The sequence below is a fragment of the Serinus canaria genome, chromosome 10 (genome assembly GCF_022539315.1).
Source record: "Serinus canaria isolate serCan28SL12 chromosome 10, serCan2020, whole genome shotgun sequence".
In the NCBI taxonomy this organism is placed as follows: Eukaryota; Metazoa; Chordata; class Aves; order Passeriformes; family Fringillidae; genus Serinus; species Serinus canaria.
This window is the reverse complement of record NC_066324.1, coordinates 14,829,749-14,852,875: the sequence shown is the minus strand read 5'-3', so window position 1 is coordinate 14,852,875 and position 23,127 is coordinate 14,829,749. Positions and strand designations below refer to the sequence as shown.

General features: G+C 38.0%; 1 protein-coding gene across 1 annotated transcript; it reads left to right on the top strand.

Annotated features, from left to right (window-relative positions):
• The first annotated feature begins 8,227 nt into the window (after positions 1-8,227).
• On the top strand, positions 8,228-23,047 carry LOC103816167 (threonine--tRNA ligase 1, cytoplasmic-like). Its single transcript, XM_030228523.2, has 19 exons — positions 8,228-8,513; positions 9,204-9,296; positions 10,067-10,257; positions 10,786-10,909; positions 12,019-12,140; positions 12,953-13,070; positions 13,667-13,731; positions 14,425-14,503; positions 15,728-15,874; positions 16,482-16,580; positions 16,917-17,083; positions 17,544-17,706; positions 18,327-18,464; positions 18,897-18,974; positions 19,074-19,174; positions 20,294-20,398; positions 21,163-21,235; positions 21,952-22,066; positions 22,182-23,047. The coding sequence occupies exons 1-19, from the start codon at positions 8,259-8,261 to the stop codon at positions 22,328-22,330; spliced, it is 2,382 nt and encodes a 793-aa protein (XP_030084383.2). The 5' UTR covers positions 8,228-8,258; the 3' UTR covers positions 22,331-23,047.
• The last annotated feature ends 80 nt before the right edge of the window (positions 23,048-23,127 follow it).

Here is a 23,127-nt window from a genome sequence, read left to right as displayed (position 1 = left end):
TCAAAGTTACATTTGTATGGGCTGATAAGGAACATGGGCTCGTTATTGATGCTAGCAAATCAAACCAAGAAATGCTTCTAAAAGTCCTATGTGTATCCTCTGCATCTCTCTGTGTGTGTATTGTACCTAGGAAAACTGGGCAAACAAGTCATTAGGCTATTGTTGCAATTCTAAATAATCATTCACAGTTCTAATTTCAAACAGGCAGCCAAGGAATTGTACTGTGGTGCAGTACCATCTAGTGGCCCCATTGAACAGGGCTTTATTGAAGACAAGTACTGCTGTTCAGTGTTAACTGCCAAATGCTGCACTTGGTGATGCTTTTTATTGTTATTAAGTTTCTGGAGGAATACAAAACACATGCAAAAAATGACATAAACACTCTACTACCTAAATTAGTAATGATGTTTAGAGGTGTCAGATGCCAATATATGGCTGTCCAAAAAAATCATAAAAATCTATTCCTGTGGCTTAACTCTGCACTTCTTTCTGAATAAATGCTGTTTACGTGCTTTGTACACATTATTTTTTGTTATTTAAAGCAAGGCAAAGACTGTCACTTTTACAATAGAACTTATAATTAGCAGGGAAGTTTTGACATGCGTAAGTTTTGTTTCCCTGTGCAAAATGTTGATTTCCAAATGACAGATTCCAGAATATTCTGAGTTAAAAGGGACCCACAAGGATCATAAAGTCCAACTCTCAAGTGACTTAAGGCAATCACATACAGGGATTGAACCAACAGCCTTGGTTGGGTTATTAGCACCTTATTGTAACCAACTGAGCTACTGTGAGCTGTAGTCCATTCTCAGCCAGATTCCTTATCAACTTAGGCAAAGCAGGACTCCAAACACTGGAACACAACTGCAAGTGATGGAACTGAATGCTAACTACAGAAAATGAAGCATTTTAAGAGTTTCCAAGGTTTTATTTCTCCTGTTTTTATATTCAAATCCCTGAAGAAAGGACTTAATCCCAGTATCACAGCATGTATCAGGTTACATGCTGTTCTTACATAGGTCCTCCTCAGTTTCTATTCATCTGAAAGTAAATAAATAAAAATAACAGAAACTGTGATACTAACTTAGGCTGTCTGCCACACTCCAAGAAAAGGTATGAGTAAAATATTCTGCTATATATGTACTTCACCCTTAACACTGAAAACTGGCAGTGTCATCAATGCATTTACATCACTACTGAATACCTGTAGTAGAGACCAGGGATGATTCCAAGCATTCAACAGCATCCAAAAAACAAAATCCAAAAATGTTCTTTATACAAAGCAGAATTGTACTTTACAAATGCCAGGTAAAATCAAATGCAGTTAAAGCTTCAGTGGTACTTCACTTATACAGAAATTAACTCATGGGAAATGTGATTAAAGACATCAGGACAGTGATAATTTTAACCTGTATTTGTTGAACGACTGGTTCAGTTGCTCCTCAGCAGAAAGGCTTCCTTCTTGGTCACTCATCTGACAGGTTTCATGAAGCTCCATCTCTGATACAGCTCTCAGTTTTGTTTGCTCTGATAACGTTGGGAAATGCATACGGTCTGGATAACAAAGAAATTTCTCTAATAGGTGATGCATAATTCAAAATAACATCTACAGTTTGATGTAATTCTGTCAGTGATGTTACACTTGGATAAGTGGCTGGTTTAGGTAAACACAATGTCTTTTGACCTCATTCATAAAGTTGTTTTACTATTCATATTTCCAATAGCCAGAGATATACAGGTCAGACAATTTATAGAAATTTGGAAATAATAAAAAGTCTTACTCCATATAAAATTCTGTCTGGCCAACGAGGAACTGACTTTCTATTGTATCATATGGGCAATTAGTAACCAACTGTTTCTCCTCATGAAATCACTAGGGGCTTTGTTTTATTTTATAGGAGGAATTGTAAGTAAACTAATCAAGTCACTAATCTTGATGCATCAGAGGTGCTGTAACACCCCTTAAGTTACTGTGAGGGTAATTCTTTGAAATAATGAAATGGAAGAGTTCAAAGCAGTGTTAAAACAATTATGGGCAAGCAACAGTACATCCTTCAGTGTCCACATCTCACTAGCACAGTTCACAGTTTTTACAGTGAGCCACATTAGTCCACAGCCTGAGTGACCTCTTGGAGTCATGCCACATTTCCAGCACCTGTCAAATGGTTCTTTCTGTAGGGCATGCAGACAATGGAAACCCATTAAAATAACCATATCTGCCAACAGGGGCAGGTCCAGAGAACAGAAATTGGCCCCACTGTACATGCAGCTGATCAATAACAGGGATTGATTCTATTGTGTGCTCAGTCAGCCTGCCATAAAGAGTGTCTTTAACAAGAGCAGTGGGCAGGATGGCACTGCTCTGGTAGCTGGGTGCTGATGCCACATAGAACAGGCATAGCAGCTTCTCGTCATGCATCTAGACTGCATTCCCTCCTTTTGATTCCTTTGCCCTATCAGTCAGATTTTAGAGGGTGGAGAAGAAAATTATTGTAATGGAAATAATGAACAATGTTCTTTTTCATCATATCTTTCTGTGCACCTTGTAACATGGTTTATCAAAATCCATCTATAAAAATCCACAATGCCATAACACATAATGCATTTTAATTGAAACTGCAATATATATATGCATGAATTTAAACAGATTTTTTGCATGAATTAATGTGAATATATAGCATGTGGTTTTCTTTGCATGTTATCCAGTCAATTATTACTAGCAAAAACGGATTCTAAAACTAGCTTTGCACATTTGATAAGCACTGCTGGGGGAGGGGAAAGAAGAAAGAGTGTAATAGTGGCTGAGCTAAGTCAGCCTGAGGCATTTTTCTGCCTGCACAAGGCACAGACAGACAGAATGGATTGGGGACGCTGTTCCAACAGTATCCTTTACTCTTTTGGAAATGTGTGGCATTTGTTTTCTTCTTTTTCTCTGTATCTCCTGTGATGTTGCCAGGGAGACAGAGTCCTTGACTTGCACCCTGCTGCTGAGGCCATCCCCCTTTAGAGCAGTACTACCCCCAGACCTTGTACCCACTGGAAGATTGAAATCTGTTCTGTTCCAGGCCCCTGCATGATCTGTTTAGGTGGCACAGAATAAAAACCTCCCTGCGCTGTCTCTTCAGTTAATTCAGAGGAAGCCCAAACTTCATTCCAAAAAGTGTATTCCAAAAGACCTGGCTTTATAATGTATTTATAATCAATTGTATTTATATTTATATGCTTTAAAAAAAAAAAAGATAGCATAAAGAGGCCCTAGGTAGCCTTTTTATAACATTGTAGTCCGTGAAGTACATTGTACATGTATTAAATTCCCCAACAACATTTGTGAACCTCCTTTGATTTTCTTGTTACTGCCATAAAACCTTACGGTAAATTGATCTTGAAAAGTTACATTAAATGGGCATCCTTCATAATTAAATTAGGGTAAAATGTCTGTTGCTTTCTCATGTAATTAGAACTCCAACTGTCAATTTTAAAAGTAATCAGGTTGTCAAGAGAGGGCGCAATCTAGTTATTTTAAAGGTCAAAATGGTTTTATTTTTCAATTTTTTCATATTTAGTTTATTAATATTTTTACAGGACTCAGACTTACTTCTTTTATTTATAAATAGTTGTAATTTTAAGATGTTTAAACCTGGTACTGAATAGATTGGTGAAAGATGTGACTATTTTAATTACATTCTAAAAGGACATTCTCTATGTAACCTTTGAGCACAACCCTGCAGTCATTGCTGAGAAAAACTCTAGCTGACTTGATAGACTGAAATTTAGAATATAACAGACACAAAAAATAAAAATAGGTCAGTAAGATATAATTGTGAGCGCTCTGCTCGTTTCCGCGTTATCTTTGCTAATATCTTGCAAAATATCATTCCGCAAATCAGTACGGCTGGTGCCTGATGTCCAAATAACCATTTGATTCACTTCACTTGTATTGTTGATATTTAGAAATTCAATCCTTTTTCACACAATTGTTTACAGACAGATACAGTAACTAACAAGAAAAATGTGAACGGGATCACTTGCTCGGGCTTTTGCCTACAGAACTTCTCAATCTATTTTTAAATATTTCGGAAAGCGGAAGGAATGTAAATGATCAGTGTTACATTTCTTATCTGAGCGTTATCAGCAATACCTAGAAATCCTTTTCCCTATCTTCACTTTCATTTATTAGTAGCAGCAATTAGAGTATTCAGCATTTTATCAGGGTAAATATTCTAAGTATAACAATAAAATATATTTTTTTTCTCCCGATTATTTTCTCTTTCATAACAAAGAACCATAAAAGCAGCAAATACTATCTCTGATTTAGTGCAAGAGAGAAAGTAAACACTAATTATAGCAAATAACTATTAGTGTCAAAGGATTGCAAGACATTACCAATATACACTTAAGCATTTCAGAGCAGACAGTGACCTTACCTTCATAGCCAAGGAGAAAGCATGTCAGCAACTTAGGAGAGACCTCCTCCAAAATGGAACAAAAGGCAGAGAAAGCACCTGGGCCTTTTAAATACAGTTTATCTAGAAAATATTCAGTTCTCTTCTTGTAGCTCTCCTGGGACCAAATGTCTTTGTATTCCTCCAAGGAAAAGACTCTCTTGTAAACCAAATATGACAGCACTTTGTTCACATCCAGCTCTTCCAGTATTTTCTCTCTCTGATTGCTTGGGATTTCAGAAAGCCACTTACTCCTGTTTTCATTTTCTCTTCTGGTAGATTTTGCACAGTTGTAGAACCAAGACTTGGCTGTTCTTCCAAACATTTTGATATTTAAATAGAAAATAGAAAATTCTGCTCCTGCATTTATTGTGCAGTATTCAGTATGCAAAATAAACATAATGTGGATGGATAGAATGCAAATACATACTGCTGTGATTATTGTAATTCCAATGGAATAAAGAAGGCCTACATACAAATTATAAAGAAATCTAGCTCAATGCCTGCAGCCTCCTAAGAGGATTACATTACACTAATTAGCCCTTTACAACTGTTAACAGCTTCTGAACCGTAATGATGAGACTGAGAATTGCTTAGTTACTGTTACTTTTTAATTCTGTAACTGATCTTCAAAGATATCCCTTTGCAAAAAATAATTCATTCTAGAAGACAGCTGATCAAACTGAAATAATCTGTACAAGCTGGTACAGGACATAAAATAAAGCATCCTCTGTACACTTTGATTTTATATTCCTCAGAGGACATACCCAAACTACAGTACTAATGCCCTCCACTTCTTGTTCTTCCATAAAATATTAGCTTTAATATGCAAAGGAATAACACATTTAGAAAGCATGTTTCTATATATATTTTGTAAACCTATATGCAAAAGGTAAAAAAAAGTTACAGAATAAGACCTTTTTTGTGAAGGTAAATATATAACTACTAAGAATAACATTTCTGCATGTCCAGATTTTTATGTCATGTCCAAGCAAAATAATTCATGTAGCGTCCATTTCCTGAGCCAGGTTTAACAGTGGAGATTACTGCAATCCCAGTGGAGGTGTTCTGCCACTGATAATCATTCATTGAGGATCACACATTACATAACCTCCCTTATGCAAATGCTCCTTAGTACGTGGACTGCTCAGTCTTGTTTTCATACTTTCTGTCAACATAAATTCCCTGTATAGAAAAGCTATGAATACTTTCTGCCTCCTCCTCCTCCTCTTAGTCTATTTTTTCTGTTTCTATTGCTGCCAACTGATAATGCATCCATGGCCTTGCTTGTGTGGCCTTACCTGCACTTTTCTAAAGGGTAGTTTATCTGTTGTGGAGCAAACAAAAATATGTTGCCAAGCTTTTAGTCCAACAAGTTTTAGAATATTTTCTGTTCTTGTGATCTTAAGTTGCAACCACTGTATCCTCCTGTCAGGCTTCTTCTGTTTCCAAAATTTCAAGTACTTATCAGTTAATATTAAAGTTGACCACTGACCAAATCATAATGCAGGAATTTTATTGGCTATGTGAGCATCCAGTCAGCCAACGAGGCTTCACAGAATTGTTTGGCAGCATTGCCTGTCACCTTGTGGTTGTTTGCAGATACAACAAGCCTCTGTGTGACACATCATGTGGAGCAAGGACTACGGGATTGTGTTTTATTTGAAGCAATATTAACGGTCCCAGTTTACAATGTTATGGCTTATTTGCCATAGCAGTGAGATTCTCATGCCCCTGTGATCATCTCAGGTGGAGCTCCCTGTGCTCTGCACGACATCACCCACCAGAGAGGACCCTCTGGGGGGACAGGAATGGTACAAAGCAGCTGCTGTCCCAACCATGAGCCATCCTAACCATGAGCCAGGGAGCACAGCTAGCCTAATGACACCAGGGTCATCTGCAGAGGGCAGAGGAAGTAGCCAGCCTGTCTTCTAGGTAGCCTTTGAAAGCAGGGGCTCTTTAATTCTCAAAATTCCCTCTGGTTTGGAACATCCATAGAGGTAGGTTTTTTTCTCTCTTCTAATTGTTTCTGTCTCAGAAGTTCTACTAAGTAACACCACAATATCTCAGCAGATAAAAGATCCTGATAGAGGGTACTGGTACTCCCCATATGTTAGACAGCATCCTCTGAATCAGCCTTCTCAGCCTCCACAGCTTTGGAGGGGGAAGTTCTTCCATTCCTTCACCAAATGCTAGAGCAAGCTCAGTTACATGTTTTTGAGTTTAAAAGGCACTACCCAAAGATGAGATATAGATGATATAACCTGAATACATTTCTCAGAGTTTAATTTAAAAAACAAATCTGTGTTTATTTTATTGTGCTGACAACAATGCTTGTCATCAGTATCCTAAGCACTGTAATAAATTCTGCATGGTAGTCAATTTAAAAATTAAAAGAACAGGTAACCTATCAAATTAATAATGAAATGGATTTCTAAAGGAAGCTATAGACAATGTTTTACTTTCACACCTGCCAATCCAACCTCAAAGATATACAACCTTGCTCTAGGGAGGGATAGACATAGGTCTTGTCAATTTGCACCTCTTCAGGAAAGGAAGAAAGAATTGGTGCAAATGAAAAAAGTGCATTGGTATCAGTTTGCTGAGGTGTATTAACCTAAAATTTGTTAGTATACACTATAGGAGTGTCTTTGGGCTTGATGCACTGAATAATTGACTTTTTTCTTCTAAAGGAGTACAGTGTTTGGAGCCAGAAATCTCCCCATTATTTTTGTTGGTAAAATAATATATTCTTATAACTTCAAATGTGGTATCTTAAAATCACAAAGAAGAGTAGATGATATAAGAAATGTATCAAGTTGCGAACAATTACAAAATTTATCTCTCTGCCTTCTCACAAACCATATAGTTATTTCTCACTGTGTAAATAGAAGAAAAAAATGCTAAAATTCTGATTTGGTAATTGCCAATTTGGTAATAAAACCCCACACCGTTTAAAGTCTGAGTATAGGTTAAAGGAAATTTCTAAGTGTGTGTTGAGAAAGAACACAGAAAAGTGAGTGTGAAGTGCAATCAAGGGAGGAAACAAGATAAATTGAAGATGCCAAGGAAGTGTTTAAGACAAAAGATTACATGGAAGTACATGGTGGATATAAAATGTTTGTGATGGAAAGCTATTCTTTTCCCACGTTCAGGGGTCTGAGGTATTTAACTGCAATGACCTGTAAATGATGCAGCAGACTGTCGGGCTGTGCAATAGGAATTGTACAATCCTCCCAAGCTCTGAGTCCTAACACCTGGCAACTCAAACCTCTTCAAATTATTTACCTTCCTGCTAAGTTCTGCAGTTTGTTCTAAGATGCTGAATAGTTTCAATCAGCCTGATTTCATAAGAAATGGTGTCAGCCAGGAAGCATCCACTACAAATAAGCTCTGACAGTGTTTATTTGACATTGAAGTCAAATAAGAATGCAATCTGATCAACACAAATTGTTTTAACAATGACATTGTTTCATAAAGCGTTTAAGGAAAGACTGAATGTTGCACATGGAGCCATGGCCCAGTTGACGCGGTGGTCCTTGGTCATGGCTTGGACTCGATGATCTCAGAGGCCTTTTCCACCCCAACTGATTCTGTGGATATCCACACTTCCCAATTGCTCACCGGCCTCGGGTAGATTGATAAATCACCAGCACAGCAGCAGCGGCTCCAAATCGCCGTTTGCTGAATTAGAAGGAGCGATGGGAACAGGAACGGCCCCGCCGCCGCGCCCGGGCGGGGTCTGGCGGCAGCGGGCGGGGTCTGGCGGCAGCGGGCGGGGCGGGGCGGAGCGCAGCGCAGCGCGCCGGGGCCAGCATGGCGGCGGCGGCCCCCGCCGAGGCTGTGGAGCTGCGGTTGTCGCGGCAGGAGCGGGAGCTGCGCTGGCTGGCGGCCGAGGTCGGCCGGCTGAAGGAGCCGCAGGAGCTGCGCTGCCCCGGCAGCGCCAGCCCGGAGCTGCAGCGGCTGCGGGCTGAGAACGAGAAGCTGCGCTACCGCCTGCTGCACCTGCGCCGCAGCCTGGCGGCCGAGCTGGGCCGGGCGGCGCCGGCGCAGCCCCCGGCCGACGGAGAGGTAGCGCCGGGGCCGCTCGGAGCGGGGCGGGACGGTGACCCCGGGCGGGCCGGGCCTCCGCGGGCGGGAAGGGACGGGACAGAAACACTCACGGAGCCGAGCCGTCTGTGCCCAGGCCCCGGGAGCATAAGCCTGTCGCGGTATCTCCCCGCAGCACTGGGCAGTGGTCTCTGCCTTTGTGCCAAGGGTTCATAGAATCATAGAATAGTTTGGGTTGGGAAGGACCCTAAAGATCATCTCGTTCCAAGCTCCTTGCCATGGGCAGGGCCATCTTCCACTAGACCAGATTGATCAGAGCCCCATCCAGCCTGGCCTTGAACGCTGCTAGGGATGGGGCATCACTGGGCAACCTGTTCGAGCATTCATACGATTGAAAGTTGCTGTGACTGCTCACTGCTCCGGCCTGATCTCCAATGGCCTCTCTGGAGCGATTTTGCTGGTGATAGTTGCAGTAGTAAAATTTGGGAAATTGTATTGAGAGGACTTTTCTTGGTGAGCAGCATTGCTGTGTCTGCAGAACATCAAAAGGATGCAGTTTAGCTGTACCATGAGAAATCTTTGTACTGAGGACATACCTTATTCCTTGTAATTTCCTTTTTAGCCCTATATTATACTGGTTTGGTTTGTTTTGATGACTGCTGAAAAAAAAAGGTATAGTAAGGGTATACTTTGTATTCTCACTGTTTTCAGAAAGTCTCCAGTGCAAGTCCAGCTGATGCAGTGAATCAAATTAAAGAGGAAAAGAAAAAGGAAAATGAAGCTGTGAACCAACACCAGAATGATGTAAGTGGTTCTTTAATACCACATAGTAACAGGAGTGGTTTACAGCCAGGTTCAGAAAAGGCTCTCAAATCTAGAATACTTTGCTGTATTTTGCAATCCCAGCTTTTGGGAAGAAATCTCACTATAGCACAGAGAAAATACCCTCACATTATTCAAGAGCTTAATCTTGCATTAGTAGGGTTACTGATACGTTATTAAATCTCTACAGTTTATGTAACGAAAGGATTTGGGTTATTGGAAAATAAAGGTCATGGGTTTGTGGTGCCTAAGGAGGGTGATGGTTCATGAGCATTCATGATGGCTGAAGGGATATTGGCAGCACTGCTGTAGTACAATAGAGCTTAATAACTCACCTTAAGCTAAAATACAGGGGCCTTCCTGTGAACTGTCTGGCTTGAATCTTATGCTTTGGATGTAGTGGCAGAAGCAAGGGCTTGTTGGAGTAATCCAAATTTCTTCAGGACATCTGCCAAATGCAAATTTTGGGTCAGGAATATAAGCTGCTTTCTGAGGTCCAGCTCACAGACCCATTTAGGTCCAGATTGATGAAAGTGCATGGAAAATGGGAAAATCACTCTAAAATAGTCAGTGAGTTGGATGGGACTATCCTGTATATTATTACTTAGAAATGCTTTACTGAATTTTAATGTAAATTCTAGTACAATTAAATCTGCACAAGTTGGAACCTCTGGGGATGCACCAACACTGTGAATCCTTTTATTCTCTCTGTTTCACAAATATATGTGCATGATCAAATTTATGTCTTACAGCTCCAGTGTGTGCCAACCTTCATAGAAGACAGACTGAAGCTTTATGAAGCACTGAAAAAAGAACATGATGCTTTGCTAGCTTACAGAGCAGCCAACCAGAGCAAATCTATCAAAATTACTCTGACAGATGGGGAGACAGTTGAAGGGGAATCTTGGAAAACCACGCCATATCAATTAGCTGTAGGAATTAGGTAACCTGCACATTCAAGAAGTTGTACTTTTGTAGTGATAAAATGATTACTATCATTTCTCTCTTACCTTGTTATATAAAATAAATGTCGCAGTCAGTGGGTGGTGGCTCCTTTAAATTGGTTTGCTTGGAAAGCATTGGCACTTCAGCTTCATGTGGTAGAAACAGCTGGTTACAGTTCTGATACTTGGGATTCTGTACTGGCATCATAATATTTCCAATTAAATCTGTGACACTGCTGGGAATTAAGAAACATTGGAAGTTTTGTGAGTTAGAATTAGTAGAATCTGTTGTAAGGAGCAGCCTGTCCTCCAGATCCCCAGCACTGAAAAGTGTTGAACAAAGCCTCTCAAGACCTTAAGGTTCTATACCTTAACAGTAGGCAAGTGTTTAAGAAGGCCACAGAAGCAAAAGTTTACATTCTTCAGGTGCTATAAGATGTGGATGTGGTCTCATGGGGTTTAAAAATCTAGTCTTTTACAAATCTGAACCTAAATATTCTTGTCTCTTGTCTCTTTTGTTTCTTTAGTCAAGTGTTGGCTTCAAATGCAATCATAGCCAAAGTGAATGGTGAACTCTGGGATCTGGACCGTCCGCTGGAGGGAGATTGTACTCTAGAGCTGCTCACCTTTGATAATGAAGAAGCCAAAGCTGTGAGTAAACACTCTGGTTTCTGCTTGATTAAAAAAACTAATGGCATAAAATTGATTGCAGCATTAAGCTGTAAAAATCTTACATTAAAAATACCCACAAAACTATTCAAGTAATGTATTTCCTATGATTCAACAAAGATTAGATACTAAGTGCGTGCAGTCTGAATGAGTAAAATCTTTGTGTTCTTTTCATCCTTCTCTTTTACATAAACAAGTTGCTTCTCAAAGGAGTTTGCACAGTAAACCTTGATTTGTATGTTAACTTGAAACAGTCTGTGGTTTGGCTCAGTGCATTTGCAGATCAGATGGTAAAAGCAAAGTGAGGCAGTCTCTACTGTTTTCTAAAAAGTGTCCAATATTAGACTTTAGTAATAAATAAAATCTACACCCCTTTGTACTGGCACTGTTATTAGATCCTTAAGTAGACATTTCTTAGTCAATTAAACTATATGTATGACTGAGATTTTTCTTTAATGGTATTCAGTCTGAAGCTTATGTTATCTTTGGGATAACATAACTTGGGATTGGACTTCAGTTTTGTCAAATGATTATTCATGTGATTAAGCTTGTTGGAGACATTTCAGAAGCCTGTCAAGGCTTTATCTTGTAGCAGTAGCTCTGAAATAGTCTCAATTAATAAGAAGTCAGAACATCAGACTGGTATTGATCTACTCTGTTGTTGGCTTCCCTCTTCTGACATTTCAGGTAATGTAGTTTACAGACCCATTAATAAATGTACTGAATGTGAGCATTGGCAGACTAATCGGCTACATTGCTTTAGATGTGATTAGTGGTGCATAGACTTCAACTGAAATTAACTTCTAAATAAACAAGGTACAGTAATTAAGTTGAAGGAATTGTGCAGAGGTATAGACATCCTCTTTCAGACTGAAGCATGTGCTACATGCCTGAAGTAGTGCTACATCTGCCATTATCTTTTCATTTTGAAGTACTCTAAATGAGTAATATAAAGTTGTTTACTTCTCTCAAAATTTGAGCAACATTGCTTCCAGTCTGTGTCCTATCTGCAGATATCTCTAGTTTGTTTTTTCTTTTTAGTTACACATTGCCATTGACCTCATGGTTTGCTCAGCTGACTTCATTTACAGGTTTATTGGCATTCAAGTGCTCACATTCTTGGAGAGGCCATGGAAGAATATTTTGGAGGCTGCTTATGCTATGGACCACCAATTGAGAATGGATTTCATTATGACATGTATATGGAAGACAGGTAAAATTACAGTGGCTTAGAACTTTAATAGTCCCTATTAAAGATCAGTACTAGAATTATTTTGTTTGTTTCTGCATGTTAAAAGTATAATTCTGACTCTAATATGATTTGAAAGATAGTCTTCTGTATATACACTTCAACTGAGTGTGTGTATATATTTAAATTCAGAAGCAATGTTCAGACACCTGCTCTATAAGAGCTGAAGCTGTTCTGTGGGAAAAAATGCAGAGCATTTGGGTTGAAATTTCTGAAGTTCCTGTGAGGCAAAGGGGATGGTTTCCTTGAAGAGTCAAGCAAGTTTGGTTTCCAGGGGCCATAGTCTTGTAGAAAAGGCACAAATGCATGTAACTTGTCTAGGTGTTTACTACTTTTCTAATCATTGTGCACAGCTTTACAATTCTGTGTTTTCCTTGTTTATCCTTCTGTAGGCAGGGAGAATACTCAATCTGCATGAGCTGATAAACTGGCTCTTGTGGCTGGGTTGAGCCTTTTTCCCCCTTGTTTTTTTGTTGGTTTTTTTTTTTTTTTTTCTTAAATCATATGTATATTTTGAGCTATAGGTCTTCCAGATATTTAATCATGTCAAAGACTGCTCCAGACATTCAAATGAATTATTGCAATGGGTTTTTTCAGGGTGGTACTGTCTGTGTTTCTAGGTTTAGTGTCTGAGAATACAGCTGATTGTAAGTAACTAAGGAAAAAAATACAGTGACAAATCACAAGCCATTCCATGTTTTTCAAATTAGACCATTAGAAAAATGGGAGTATCAATGATTAATTTATATTTCTTTTGCCTGTGTCTTTTTATCTAGAAGTGTATCTAGTAGTGAATTCCCACTATTAGAGGACCGTTGTAGAAATATCATAAAAGAGAAACAGGCTTTTGAAAGGCTGGAAATTAAAAAGGAGATCCTGTTAGACATGTTTAAGGTAAATCTGTTTATCTGCTACAATGATCTTTTAAAATGTAACTTTTATGAAATGCTGCATGTGACTGACTCATCAGAATAGTTCAACAAAGTAAAACAAAGAAAAACAATACCATCCTTTTCCCCGTCTCCATATGCCCTCCCAAGTGTTCAGGATGCTTTCAAGCACTTATAACAATTCTGTATTCCACAAAAACACACCTGCAGCTCAATGAAATAACAAATAAGTAAATGAAAGGCATACATTTCTTCTGGCTCACTTGTGAAGATGGGTCAGAAAAGGCTTTAGCTCTAATCCTGTTTTATTCAGTGACTATCACCAGTCTCCCTGTACTGTGTGATTGCTTTTCACAAGTGCTTTGGGGAGTTCAGCTGGTGATCACAATCCTCAGCACACCCTCAGAGGAGTTAACATGTTATGTCTCTTTCCTCACTGCTTTTGCAACTCTTCTGAGAAATAGGTATAGGGGTTTTTTTGTATTTGTTGGTTAGAAGTGTCTTTTACTAGTGCACTTGTAATATTAAAGTGTAATTTTTGAAGATAATTTTATTATCCATTTTATTGTTGTTTCTGGCTTTTCATGCTTCCATACACAGTATAACAAGTTTAAGTGTCGTATCCTTAATGAGAAGGTGAAGACACCAACTACCACAGTATACAGGTAAAGAAATATACTTGAATGGTATTATTAGGAATTTTTATAGCTAATTAATTTAATTTGAGAGAAAAATTTGTTGGTTTTTTTTTTTTTCCCCCAAGTACTGAATTCTTGTGTGATTGGAAGTTCAGTTTGTAATATTGCTACTTAAGTAGAGTGAGATTTTCTTTCTCTGCTGGGACAGATTAGGTCTCAATTTGTGGAGAAATGTCAAATTCAGTTTTTATTTATTCCCTCTGGTTTCAGTAGACTGATTAAAATAAGTTGCCATCTCTTACATTGTCTTGCTGCATAATGGGTAAAGCTAACTCTAGCTCAGTGTGGGGTGAGGAACCTGCTCATTCAGTTACTTGTTAGTTGTTTGGAAAATGGCAACATAATTTTCTGTTAGATGTGCATACTTTTAAATTTCCTGGCCATCTTGAGCAAGTTCACACATGGAACTATATGAATTGGCAAATGAGTTATGATGCTCTTGAAAATGGATCCAGTGTGCTGAGCATTTACTGAGTAAATATTCCACTTCAGGTAGAAAGCACAGTTACATTTAAGGTGCACTGAATTTGCTGCATGGTGCATATTTATATTTACTGGCATGTTTGAGTATATCAAACATGAACTTGTGTGCCGTTAGTGAATGTATTGAAAAATGTTGGGTTGCTTGGAAATGAACACTCTTTTTGTTTTGGCATATAGATGTGGTCCGTTGATTGATCTCTGCAAGGGGCCACATGTGAGACACACTGGAAAAATTAAGGCCCTTAAAATAGTTAAGGTAAGTTTAAATTAACTGTGCATCAAAACTGAAATAAATTGTCCATTAATTTATTTATATTTTTTTTCCTGAGCTGACTGTACTAGGATTGGTCCTTTGTATTGTTTTCTTTGCTTACTGTACAATAGTTCTTCATTTCTTTCCCAGTTCCCATTGTACAAGTAGAGCTACTGACTTGAATTGCTGATCTGTGTCTGACATTTACTGATTCTTGGCTAAGACAGTAGTACCTCAGTGCATGTTACCAGCATGTTTTGTATCAGAGTATTAGTGGAGTAACTTGCTCATTTAGACTGAAGAGTCTACTCTAAAAACCACTCTAGCTAGTGGTGACCAGATGACCTGTGGAGCCAGTTCTGCTGTGCACAGGAGAGACGAGCAGCCTAAGCCCCTGTGGCAGGACTGTGCCACTATCTCCCATCAGCACTGCACTTCACAGGACAAGTGTCCTGGTTAGTCTGTACTGCAAGGGGGTATACATGCTCTGTCACTTCTGACTGCAAGGGGGTATACATGCTCTGTTCTGCAGTAAGTTCACATTAAGATACTCACTGGATCAGAAAATAGTATTTTGACCTTGTCAGGTACAGGAGATTTTCAGGTACAGGAGATAAAGTGGACCTTAGCAAGTCTGCAAGTGCTGCTGTTAAAGAAAGGCATTGCTTCTAGGGAAGCCAGAGACAGTGTTTGCAGAGGCCTCTGAATGTATGGTGTTAAGTTACTCGCAGATCCTAATTTTGGTAACCTTATTAGTCTGAGCTCTTTGAAACATTCATCCTTGTGGCTTTTCCTGGCTTCCAAACTGAAGTGTATGGAACTCTTGAGTTCCATGGATTGAGTGGGTAGAGGGTTAAAACTGCTCAGATTTAACTGTGAGTGTTAGGTTTGTTTTGCCTTTCTTGTTTTCCTGCTACATTATGTTTTCAATGTAAACAACTCCTGCCTTTTTAAAAGCCATAACAAGAAATAATAAAATATGCCATGATGTGAGTTAAAACAAGGTATCTAAGCAGAATGAAATACAATTTGACCTGTCACTTCTGCTTCTCTTCTGTGTTAGTATACTGACTAAAAGGCATTGCAAGTCTCCTTATATTACAAACAAAAGCTAAAGGACTGCATATAATTCTTTTCCCAAGGAAAAATACAATAATGTTCAAATGTTTATCCCTCTTTCCCTGATATTATGTAATATTATCCTAAAGTATGTTTTTTGTGTATCAGAGTTCCTCTACATATTGGGAAGGAAAATCTGACATGGAAACTCTGCAGAGAATATATGGAATATCCTTTCCTGATAACAAAATGATGAAGGAATGGGAAAAAGTCCAGGAAGAAGCCAAAAACCGGGATCATAGGAAAATTGGAAAGGTATACTATTCCACTGTCTACTTTTTATACTTCTGTTATAGAATTTATTCTCTCCCCTTCTATTTTAGTTTTGGTTTAATTTTTTTGTTGTTGTTTTTTGACAGTTTTAAGGGGAGCCGGTTCTATGTGCTTCTTGGTGTCACTTAGATTTGAAAATTTTAGTTCTACAAACTCGTCACTTGAATATGCTTGTTAAACTAATGTTGGGAAGAAGTTAATGGCTTTAGTCCCTTAGTTTAGGGATATAAACCTTAAACCTATTAATGTAGAGTCTTTGCAGGTCCTACCTAAACCACTCTGGTTTTCTCAGAAGAGAATTTATTTAGAAATTGTGTAAATAGCATGGTTTGGTTCTTCTTTATAATAGGTGTAAATTTGGGGAAATGTGTGTTTATGTGGTCAAAGAATCAAATGGAATTTGGTGTTCTTACAAATCTCTAAGAGTAAGAACTGCAGATCAAGTAAGTGGTCTTGCTGAGAATTTGTAGATCATTTTGTTGCTGTAAGAGTCCATCTTTGCAAGCAGTGTTTTGAAGTGTGTGAAGTACTTATATCTGCAATTCTCTCTGAATTGCTGTTAAGAGCATTCTGGTTTTGATTTACCTAGGAGCAAGAACTCTTCTTCTTTCATGATTTGAGTCCTGGAAGCTGCTTTTTCCTCCCTAGAGGTGCCTTTCTTTATAACACACTCGTGGATTTCATACGGGTGAGTACATACTGATGTTACTGATGCAAGTCCTAACAATTTGATTATTATTTGTTGATCTTAAATGATAGGCCATTCATAGTGCTGAGCTCTCCACAGAAAGAGAAGTATCTATGTATGTAAACATACACAAGATTTTTACAATAATTATACAAATTTCATCTTTTTGAAAATAAGGCAGAATGAAGCTGTGTTTTTCCAACTGTGTAAGGTCTACATGTGCAGTAGTCCTATTGTGTCCCTGTAAATTGCCATCAAAATACCACAGTTGAAAAGAATCAAGCTTTTGCTTGTCAAAATCTTTCTCACCTTTTAAATGTTGCATTTGTTCTATAGGGGGAATATCGCAGGCGTAATTTTACTGAAGTTGTATCTCCAAACGTCTTCAACAGTAAACTCTGGGAAGCTTCAGGACACTGGCAGCACTACAGTGAAAATATGTTCTCGTTTGAGATTGAGAAGGAAACCTTTGCCCTTAAACCCATGAATTGTCCAGGACATTGGTTTGTACTCTCAACTGGAAAACATCTTATTTTACATAATTTATCCTTTTTGGGGCTGAGGAGAAATAAAAGGAGTGTTAATACACAGTGTCATGTATGTGTATGATAGACTGCTAAGCCAGTGTGTCCAGAGAGCTTCTCTGACAGTGCCCCAAAGCAGACCTTTGCAGTAAGTCTGCACTGAGCTGGGTTTGTGCATGCTAGTACTAGTCTGTACCACTAGTAAATACCAATTCTGTTGGATACAGGTGGGCATCAGATGAGATGTTCCAAGAAGGGTATGGATTAACCTGTCTTGATTTACTCTTGCAGAGTTTTTTTTTTTACAGTGATCTTTAGCAGTACATTGAGTGGTGTGCTTCTTGTGTTTGCCAGTCGGTACTGAGCTTTGTTTATTTCTGTGTTGTCTTAAATCTCCTGTAAGAAGGATAAAAGGAAGGTTCTTCCATGTTGGTTTTAGCTTGATGTTTGCCCATCGACCCCGATCCTGGAGGGAATTGCCTCTTAGACTTGCAGATTTTGGAGTTCTTCACCGAAATGAGCTCTCGGGCACTTTGAGTGGCTTGACTCGTGTAAGGCGCTTCCAACAAGATGATGCTCACATCTTTTGTACAATGGAACAGGTAAAAAAAAAAAAAAGGCACCTTCCACATCCACACCAGTCAACCAAAAAAACCCTTCTCTCTCCTAGTGCTAACTAACAGTAAACAAGACAAAAATGCCAAAGTATTTCAGCTCTTGATTCTTCCATTTATAGCATGAAGCTGCTTTTGGTCATTTTTTTTCTAGGTGCTTCATTTTATTTAGAAAGATGCATTGGGCAGCTAAACCCCAGATAGTAAAATTTCTTGCACTTTCCATCTCCCTCTGCAAAAAAAAAAGCAGTTGATCGTATTGTTTTCTATAGTAATGCTGAATAAAACCTTAATTTTGTCAGTAATGCCATAGATTTTAGTGGAACTACATGTAAAAATTGAAATACTTTAATTCAGGATGCAATTTGTCTCCAGAACCTCATGCTTAAGAAAAATACCACTTTTCATTCCATGCTTTGAAGCCACAACACCCCAGATCTTCCTTTGCCCATTAAATGGATTTGGGTTCCTTGGATGTAATTTTTGAGTGATTTTTAATTCTTTCTTATTTAATGGACTCCTATGTTCTTGTTATGAGGAATTCAGTAGATTCAATTGCTTTTTTATGTAAGTTAATTTTAACCTATTTAATATGTTTTACGTTTAAGATTGAAGAAGAAATTAAGGACTGTCTTGATTTCTTGAAGTCAGTGTATGCTGTCTTTGGCTTTACCTTTCAACTGCATCTTTCTACAAGACCAGAAAATTATCTTGGAGATTTAGAGATCTGGGATCATGCAGAAAAGGTAAAAATTTAAAAGCAAACAAACAAACCCCTTAATATTTGTACTTGCAGAGATATTTTACTGAGTTCTTCCATGCTGCGTGCTGAAATTGCTTAAATCACATGCTAAATACTGCCCTTGGTAGAAATTCTTGTAGGGAAACATCACATTACATCTGAAGTTTCTATAGAAAATCAGAACTTTCAGATTCTTACTTAGCCCCTTACCTTGAACTAGTTAAATCTCTATTAATTTTTTTTTTCTGATAAGTCATTATATTTATACAAGGAACTACTATTTTCAGATTATTTATCATAAATGAGCAAATGCTTGAACAATAGAGGTTGTGCTGCCTTTTCACTCCTTTTGAATTTCAAAGGAAATTGCTTTGGCTTCCAGTAATGAGAGGCCCTTATAGACCTTTTTTAATTACTCTCTCATTATTATGATCAGCAACTTCAGAACAGCTTGAATAACTTTGGAGAGCAATGGAGTTTGAATCCAGGAGATGGAGCATTTTATGGTCCTAAGGTTAGTGACTCAGCATTTCAGTATAACTTTGGGATGGATAGAAATGCAGATGTACTGCAGACAAACTATATTTAGTAACTGTGTGCTTTTGCTTCACAGATTGATATTAAAATCAAAGATGCAATTGGTAGGTACCATCAATGTGCTACCATCCAGCTTGACTTCCAGCTACCCATTCGGTTTAATCTTACTTATGTTGGGTGAGTGTTCAGCTGAATATCTTCCTTTTTCAAATGAAATTGAACAATAGCTGTCATTATATGGAATTCCCATTGTGCTATATTGCCCATTTAACAAATTATTAGCTTGTAAATCACTCAGCTGGTAGGCAGAGCAAACACCCCCAGTGGCTAGAGGAGCGAGTCATGAACTTGAAGATGTTTTTTCAAAGTAATGATAGCTCACTTTAATTGTAAATGCAGAAAAATCTCATTATCTTTCTTCTCTGCCAGTTTTGAAGGCAACTGATCATAAGTAATGCTAAAAACTCCTCAGCTGAGTCAGTTTTGTTTTTCAGCTTAGTCATTGTGTCTCCTTGGAAGACATGGCACACAAATTCAAACATGCCCTAAGGAGCAAGTATGTTTGTACTAAGTGGTTCTTCATTTTTATCAGATTAATTTAGTTAACTTTGAACATTACCAAGTACAAACAGCTTTTAGTGAAAATGTGGCTGGTTTCCGGCTAGGCCCACTGATCAAATTAATTTTAGTACCACATTGACTTGAATACTCATTTTCTGGGTTGTATTTCTTGCTGTGTTTGATTTTGAATATTATGAAGATGGGGAAGATAGATAAGAATCTGTAATTTTTTGGTCCTCTGGTATATTTATTATACAGTAGATGTTACAGTTTTTATGATAGGTGATAGTATTATTATGAACAGGATTTTTTTTAAAAAAGCCAGTTTTTTAAATTTCAGGATTGTAATTTAGTGAAGTAATGAAAAGTAAGGGCAGGTAAGTTCCTGTGCAACAAAATAAAAGCAAGTCCTAATGGAAAGAGAGTGTAAGGAAGTACATAAAATATTAAAATGCACAAAAATGGTGCTGAGTCAGTCAAGTGTCTTCTCATATTTAAGAGTGTGTCTCTGCCACTAGCTACAGGCATGATTGTTTTAAATTAGAATTTCTTTAAAAGCCCGGCTGACTTGAAGTACATTTTTATAAAACCAGTAGACTTTTCATAAGTATAACTAACTAAATTTTGTCTTTCTGTTTAAAGTAGCATCAAAAATATTAGATTACATGTGTATGAGCTAAGATAACTTTATTTTTTAAGGAAAAACTTTGATTTTTTTTTTTTTTTTTTTTCCAGTAAGGATGGTGATGACATGAAAAGGCCAGTGATTATTCACAGAGCTATTTTGGGATCTGTGGAGAGAATGATAGCTATTCTAGCAGAAAATTATGGAGGAAAATGGTATGTGGCACAAATGGAATTTTAAGAAAACTTTAACAACATAGAAACTGCATATCGTTCCTATTGTCCCCTATATTATAATGCAAAAATAATATCCCTAAAATTTTCTCAAAATAAGTAAGATTACAAGAAAAGTCTGCTTTTCTGGTCTGAGTTGTATGATATCCATACAATTTCATGAGACTGCAGAAAAAAAGAAAAATAATGCAAAAATAAGAATTGTAATTGAATTTGTAATTCCTGCATTATTCTTGTTCCTTTTTTCTTCAAAATTGTGCTTTTGTACCAGCAGGATGTCAGAGATATGTAAAGCAATTATTTGTGCATACACAGGCATTAAGTAATCATAATATGTGAAATATTTTTGTACTTGTAAGATTGATCATTTTGTCTTGGATAAGATCTGGAAATATTTCATCATGAATGTATTTAAATTACTAAGGAAGAGTTAATTCTTATTTTCAGTCACCTGACTGTCCATCTTCACTGTAAAGTAATAGATAAAAGTGAAAATTATGCAGAAAAAATTCTGTTTAAAATTGTGAAGTCATCTGGAAAGGAAACAGAAGGTCCTACTTCCCCATATGTCATTTTACTGGAATCAGTCTAGTTGCTATTTTGTGTGAGCTTGAAAAGAGGGAGATAATACACTACCCAACATCCTTAGCTAATGTAAATAATTCTATACAGAAATTATTCTTTTGGAACATGACTATGGAAATGTAAAATGCACCTTTGTTTCCTGTCTGTCCTGTGCTGGCCAGGCCATTCTGGCTGTCTCCACGGCAGGTCATGGTTGTGCCTGTGGGCCCCACCTCGGAACAATACGCCCAGCAGGTGAGAGGACAGCTTGTCTCTTAATGGCAGCAGGCAGATTTCAGAGATCCTTAGGGCTTGTCCTAGAACAGGGAATTAATGCTTGATAACTCTGGAGATATGTTTGGGGGAGAGGTAGATTTTTCAATATAAAAGTTTCTGTCCAAAATTTGTATCTGTCTGAGTAAGGGGTATGCAACTGTAGGTATTTTGGGTTCTTTAATTATGTACATTCTTCTGTAATTATTCAAGGACAAAGCATCCTGGATGACAAACCTTATATAACTAATGCTTCATTCCAGCACTCTCAGCTCTTAAGTAGGCAGAGCTAGTTTCTTCCATTTCCCACCATGTGTATTCTTGACTACATCCCTTTTGAACCGTGGTTGTTTTTACCCCTGTCCCATGTTCTCCTTTCAATGCAAGAATAAGTGTGTTTGTTCCTACTCCTCTTACTCCTTTCTCAGACTGAGGACATTTTTTTGACATGCAGTAGCAGAGCAGCACATGTTTGATATAGATGTTATCTTGTATTGTCTCCCAGCTGGGGTGCTGCTGTGTGTGCAGGTTTCTTCAGATAACTTCATTGAAGTCCTTGTGATCATCCACAAGAATAAAATTATGCATATGCATGAATTAATTATTGAGAGAGATTGATAATTGAAGCATGTACAAATGTATGTTGTAAACTATGTAGTAATACTAAGAGGGTTTTGGTTTCTTTGGGGTTTTTTTAGGTTTGCAACCAGTTTTTTGAAGCAGGATTTATGTCAGATGTGGATCTAGATCAAAGTTGCACATTAAACAAGAAAATTAGAAATGCACAGCTGGCTCAGTATAACTTCATTTTAGGTAATTGCAGCATCTTATATTTCTGAATATCATTTAAGTTCTAATGTTGGACAAAGTTTGTTCTAGCTTCATTTTCTAATGTAGATTGTGTAATATTTTGTGCTATGTCTTGCAGTGGTTGGAGAAAAGGAGAAAGCAAATAATGCTGTCAATGTGAGAACCAGAGACAACAAAGTTCACGGAGAGATTTCAGTATCTTCTACTATTGAAAAACTCAAGAAATTTAAGACTTCACAAACTGCAAATGCAGAAGAAGAATTCTGATGTTACTGCTAGGAAAAAAAATATTAGCTGCCTATGTGAAATGTTTCTTTCTTCCTGCACAGCAGTGATGCTCATGTGAGAGAATTTTCAGTTAATGGATACACAAACTAAGCAAATGGAGCATTGTTGGTGCTCCAGGAAAGGCATGAGAGGACAGATGCACCTGTCAAATCCTTTATCAATCGCATGGGTTTCCAATCTGCCTGAACTGCAGAATGCTTATTTAGAGAGTCCTACACCTCTGATGTGGTGGGTTTGCTGTGGAAATAAGTCAGGGCTGTACCAGGGTGGGGATCAGGAGGCTGGGAAGGACAGGGGAGATTCTGGGAGTGCTGAGCTCACTCAGTCATGGAGCAGGTACCTGACTGTGACCTGGCATCCTGGGCTTGGCAGTACACAGGTGCCTCAGGAGCAGTTTGCATTAGGTTTTTTTCTAGCTCCAGCTGATAACAAAAATAGGGGGACTGGGGGAGGAATGTGAACATCTTGGTTGTTTCAGAATGTGTGTTCACAGGATATTAATGCACTGGAGTCTTAGTTGGAAGTCTCAGTGTAACAAGGTACTCATGGAGTTGGTGCAATGACTGGTTGCTGTGATGGTGGTTGCCAAGAATGCAGTCCAATAACTATAACTGTGTGTGAAGTGTTTAATTTTTTCCTCTGTTTGCTGTTGTTTTGGCTTTTTACTAAAACAAAAAAAAAACTTTGAAAAACGTTTCTGTGTGTATTTTATTGCTTTATTTTCTAGAAGTAGTTACAATGCTGAAAAGGAACAGAGGACAACTTTCATTTTAGAA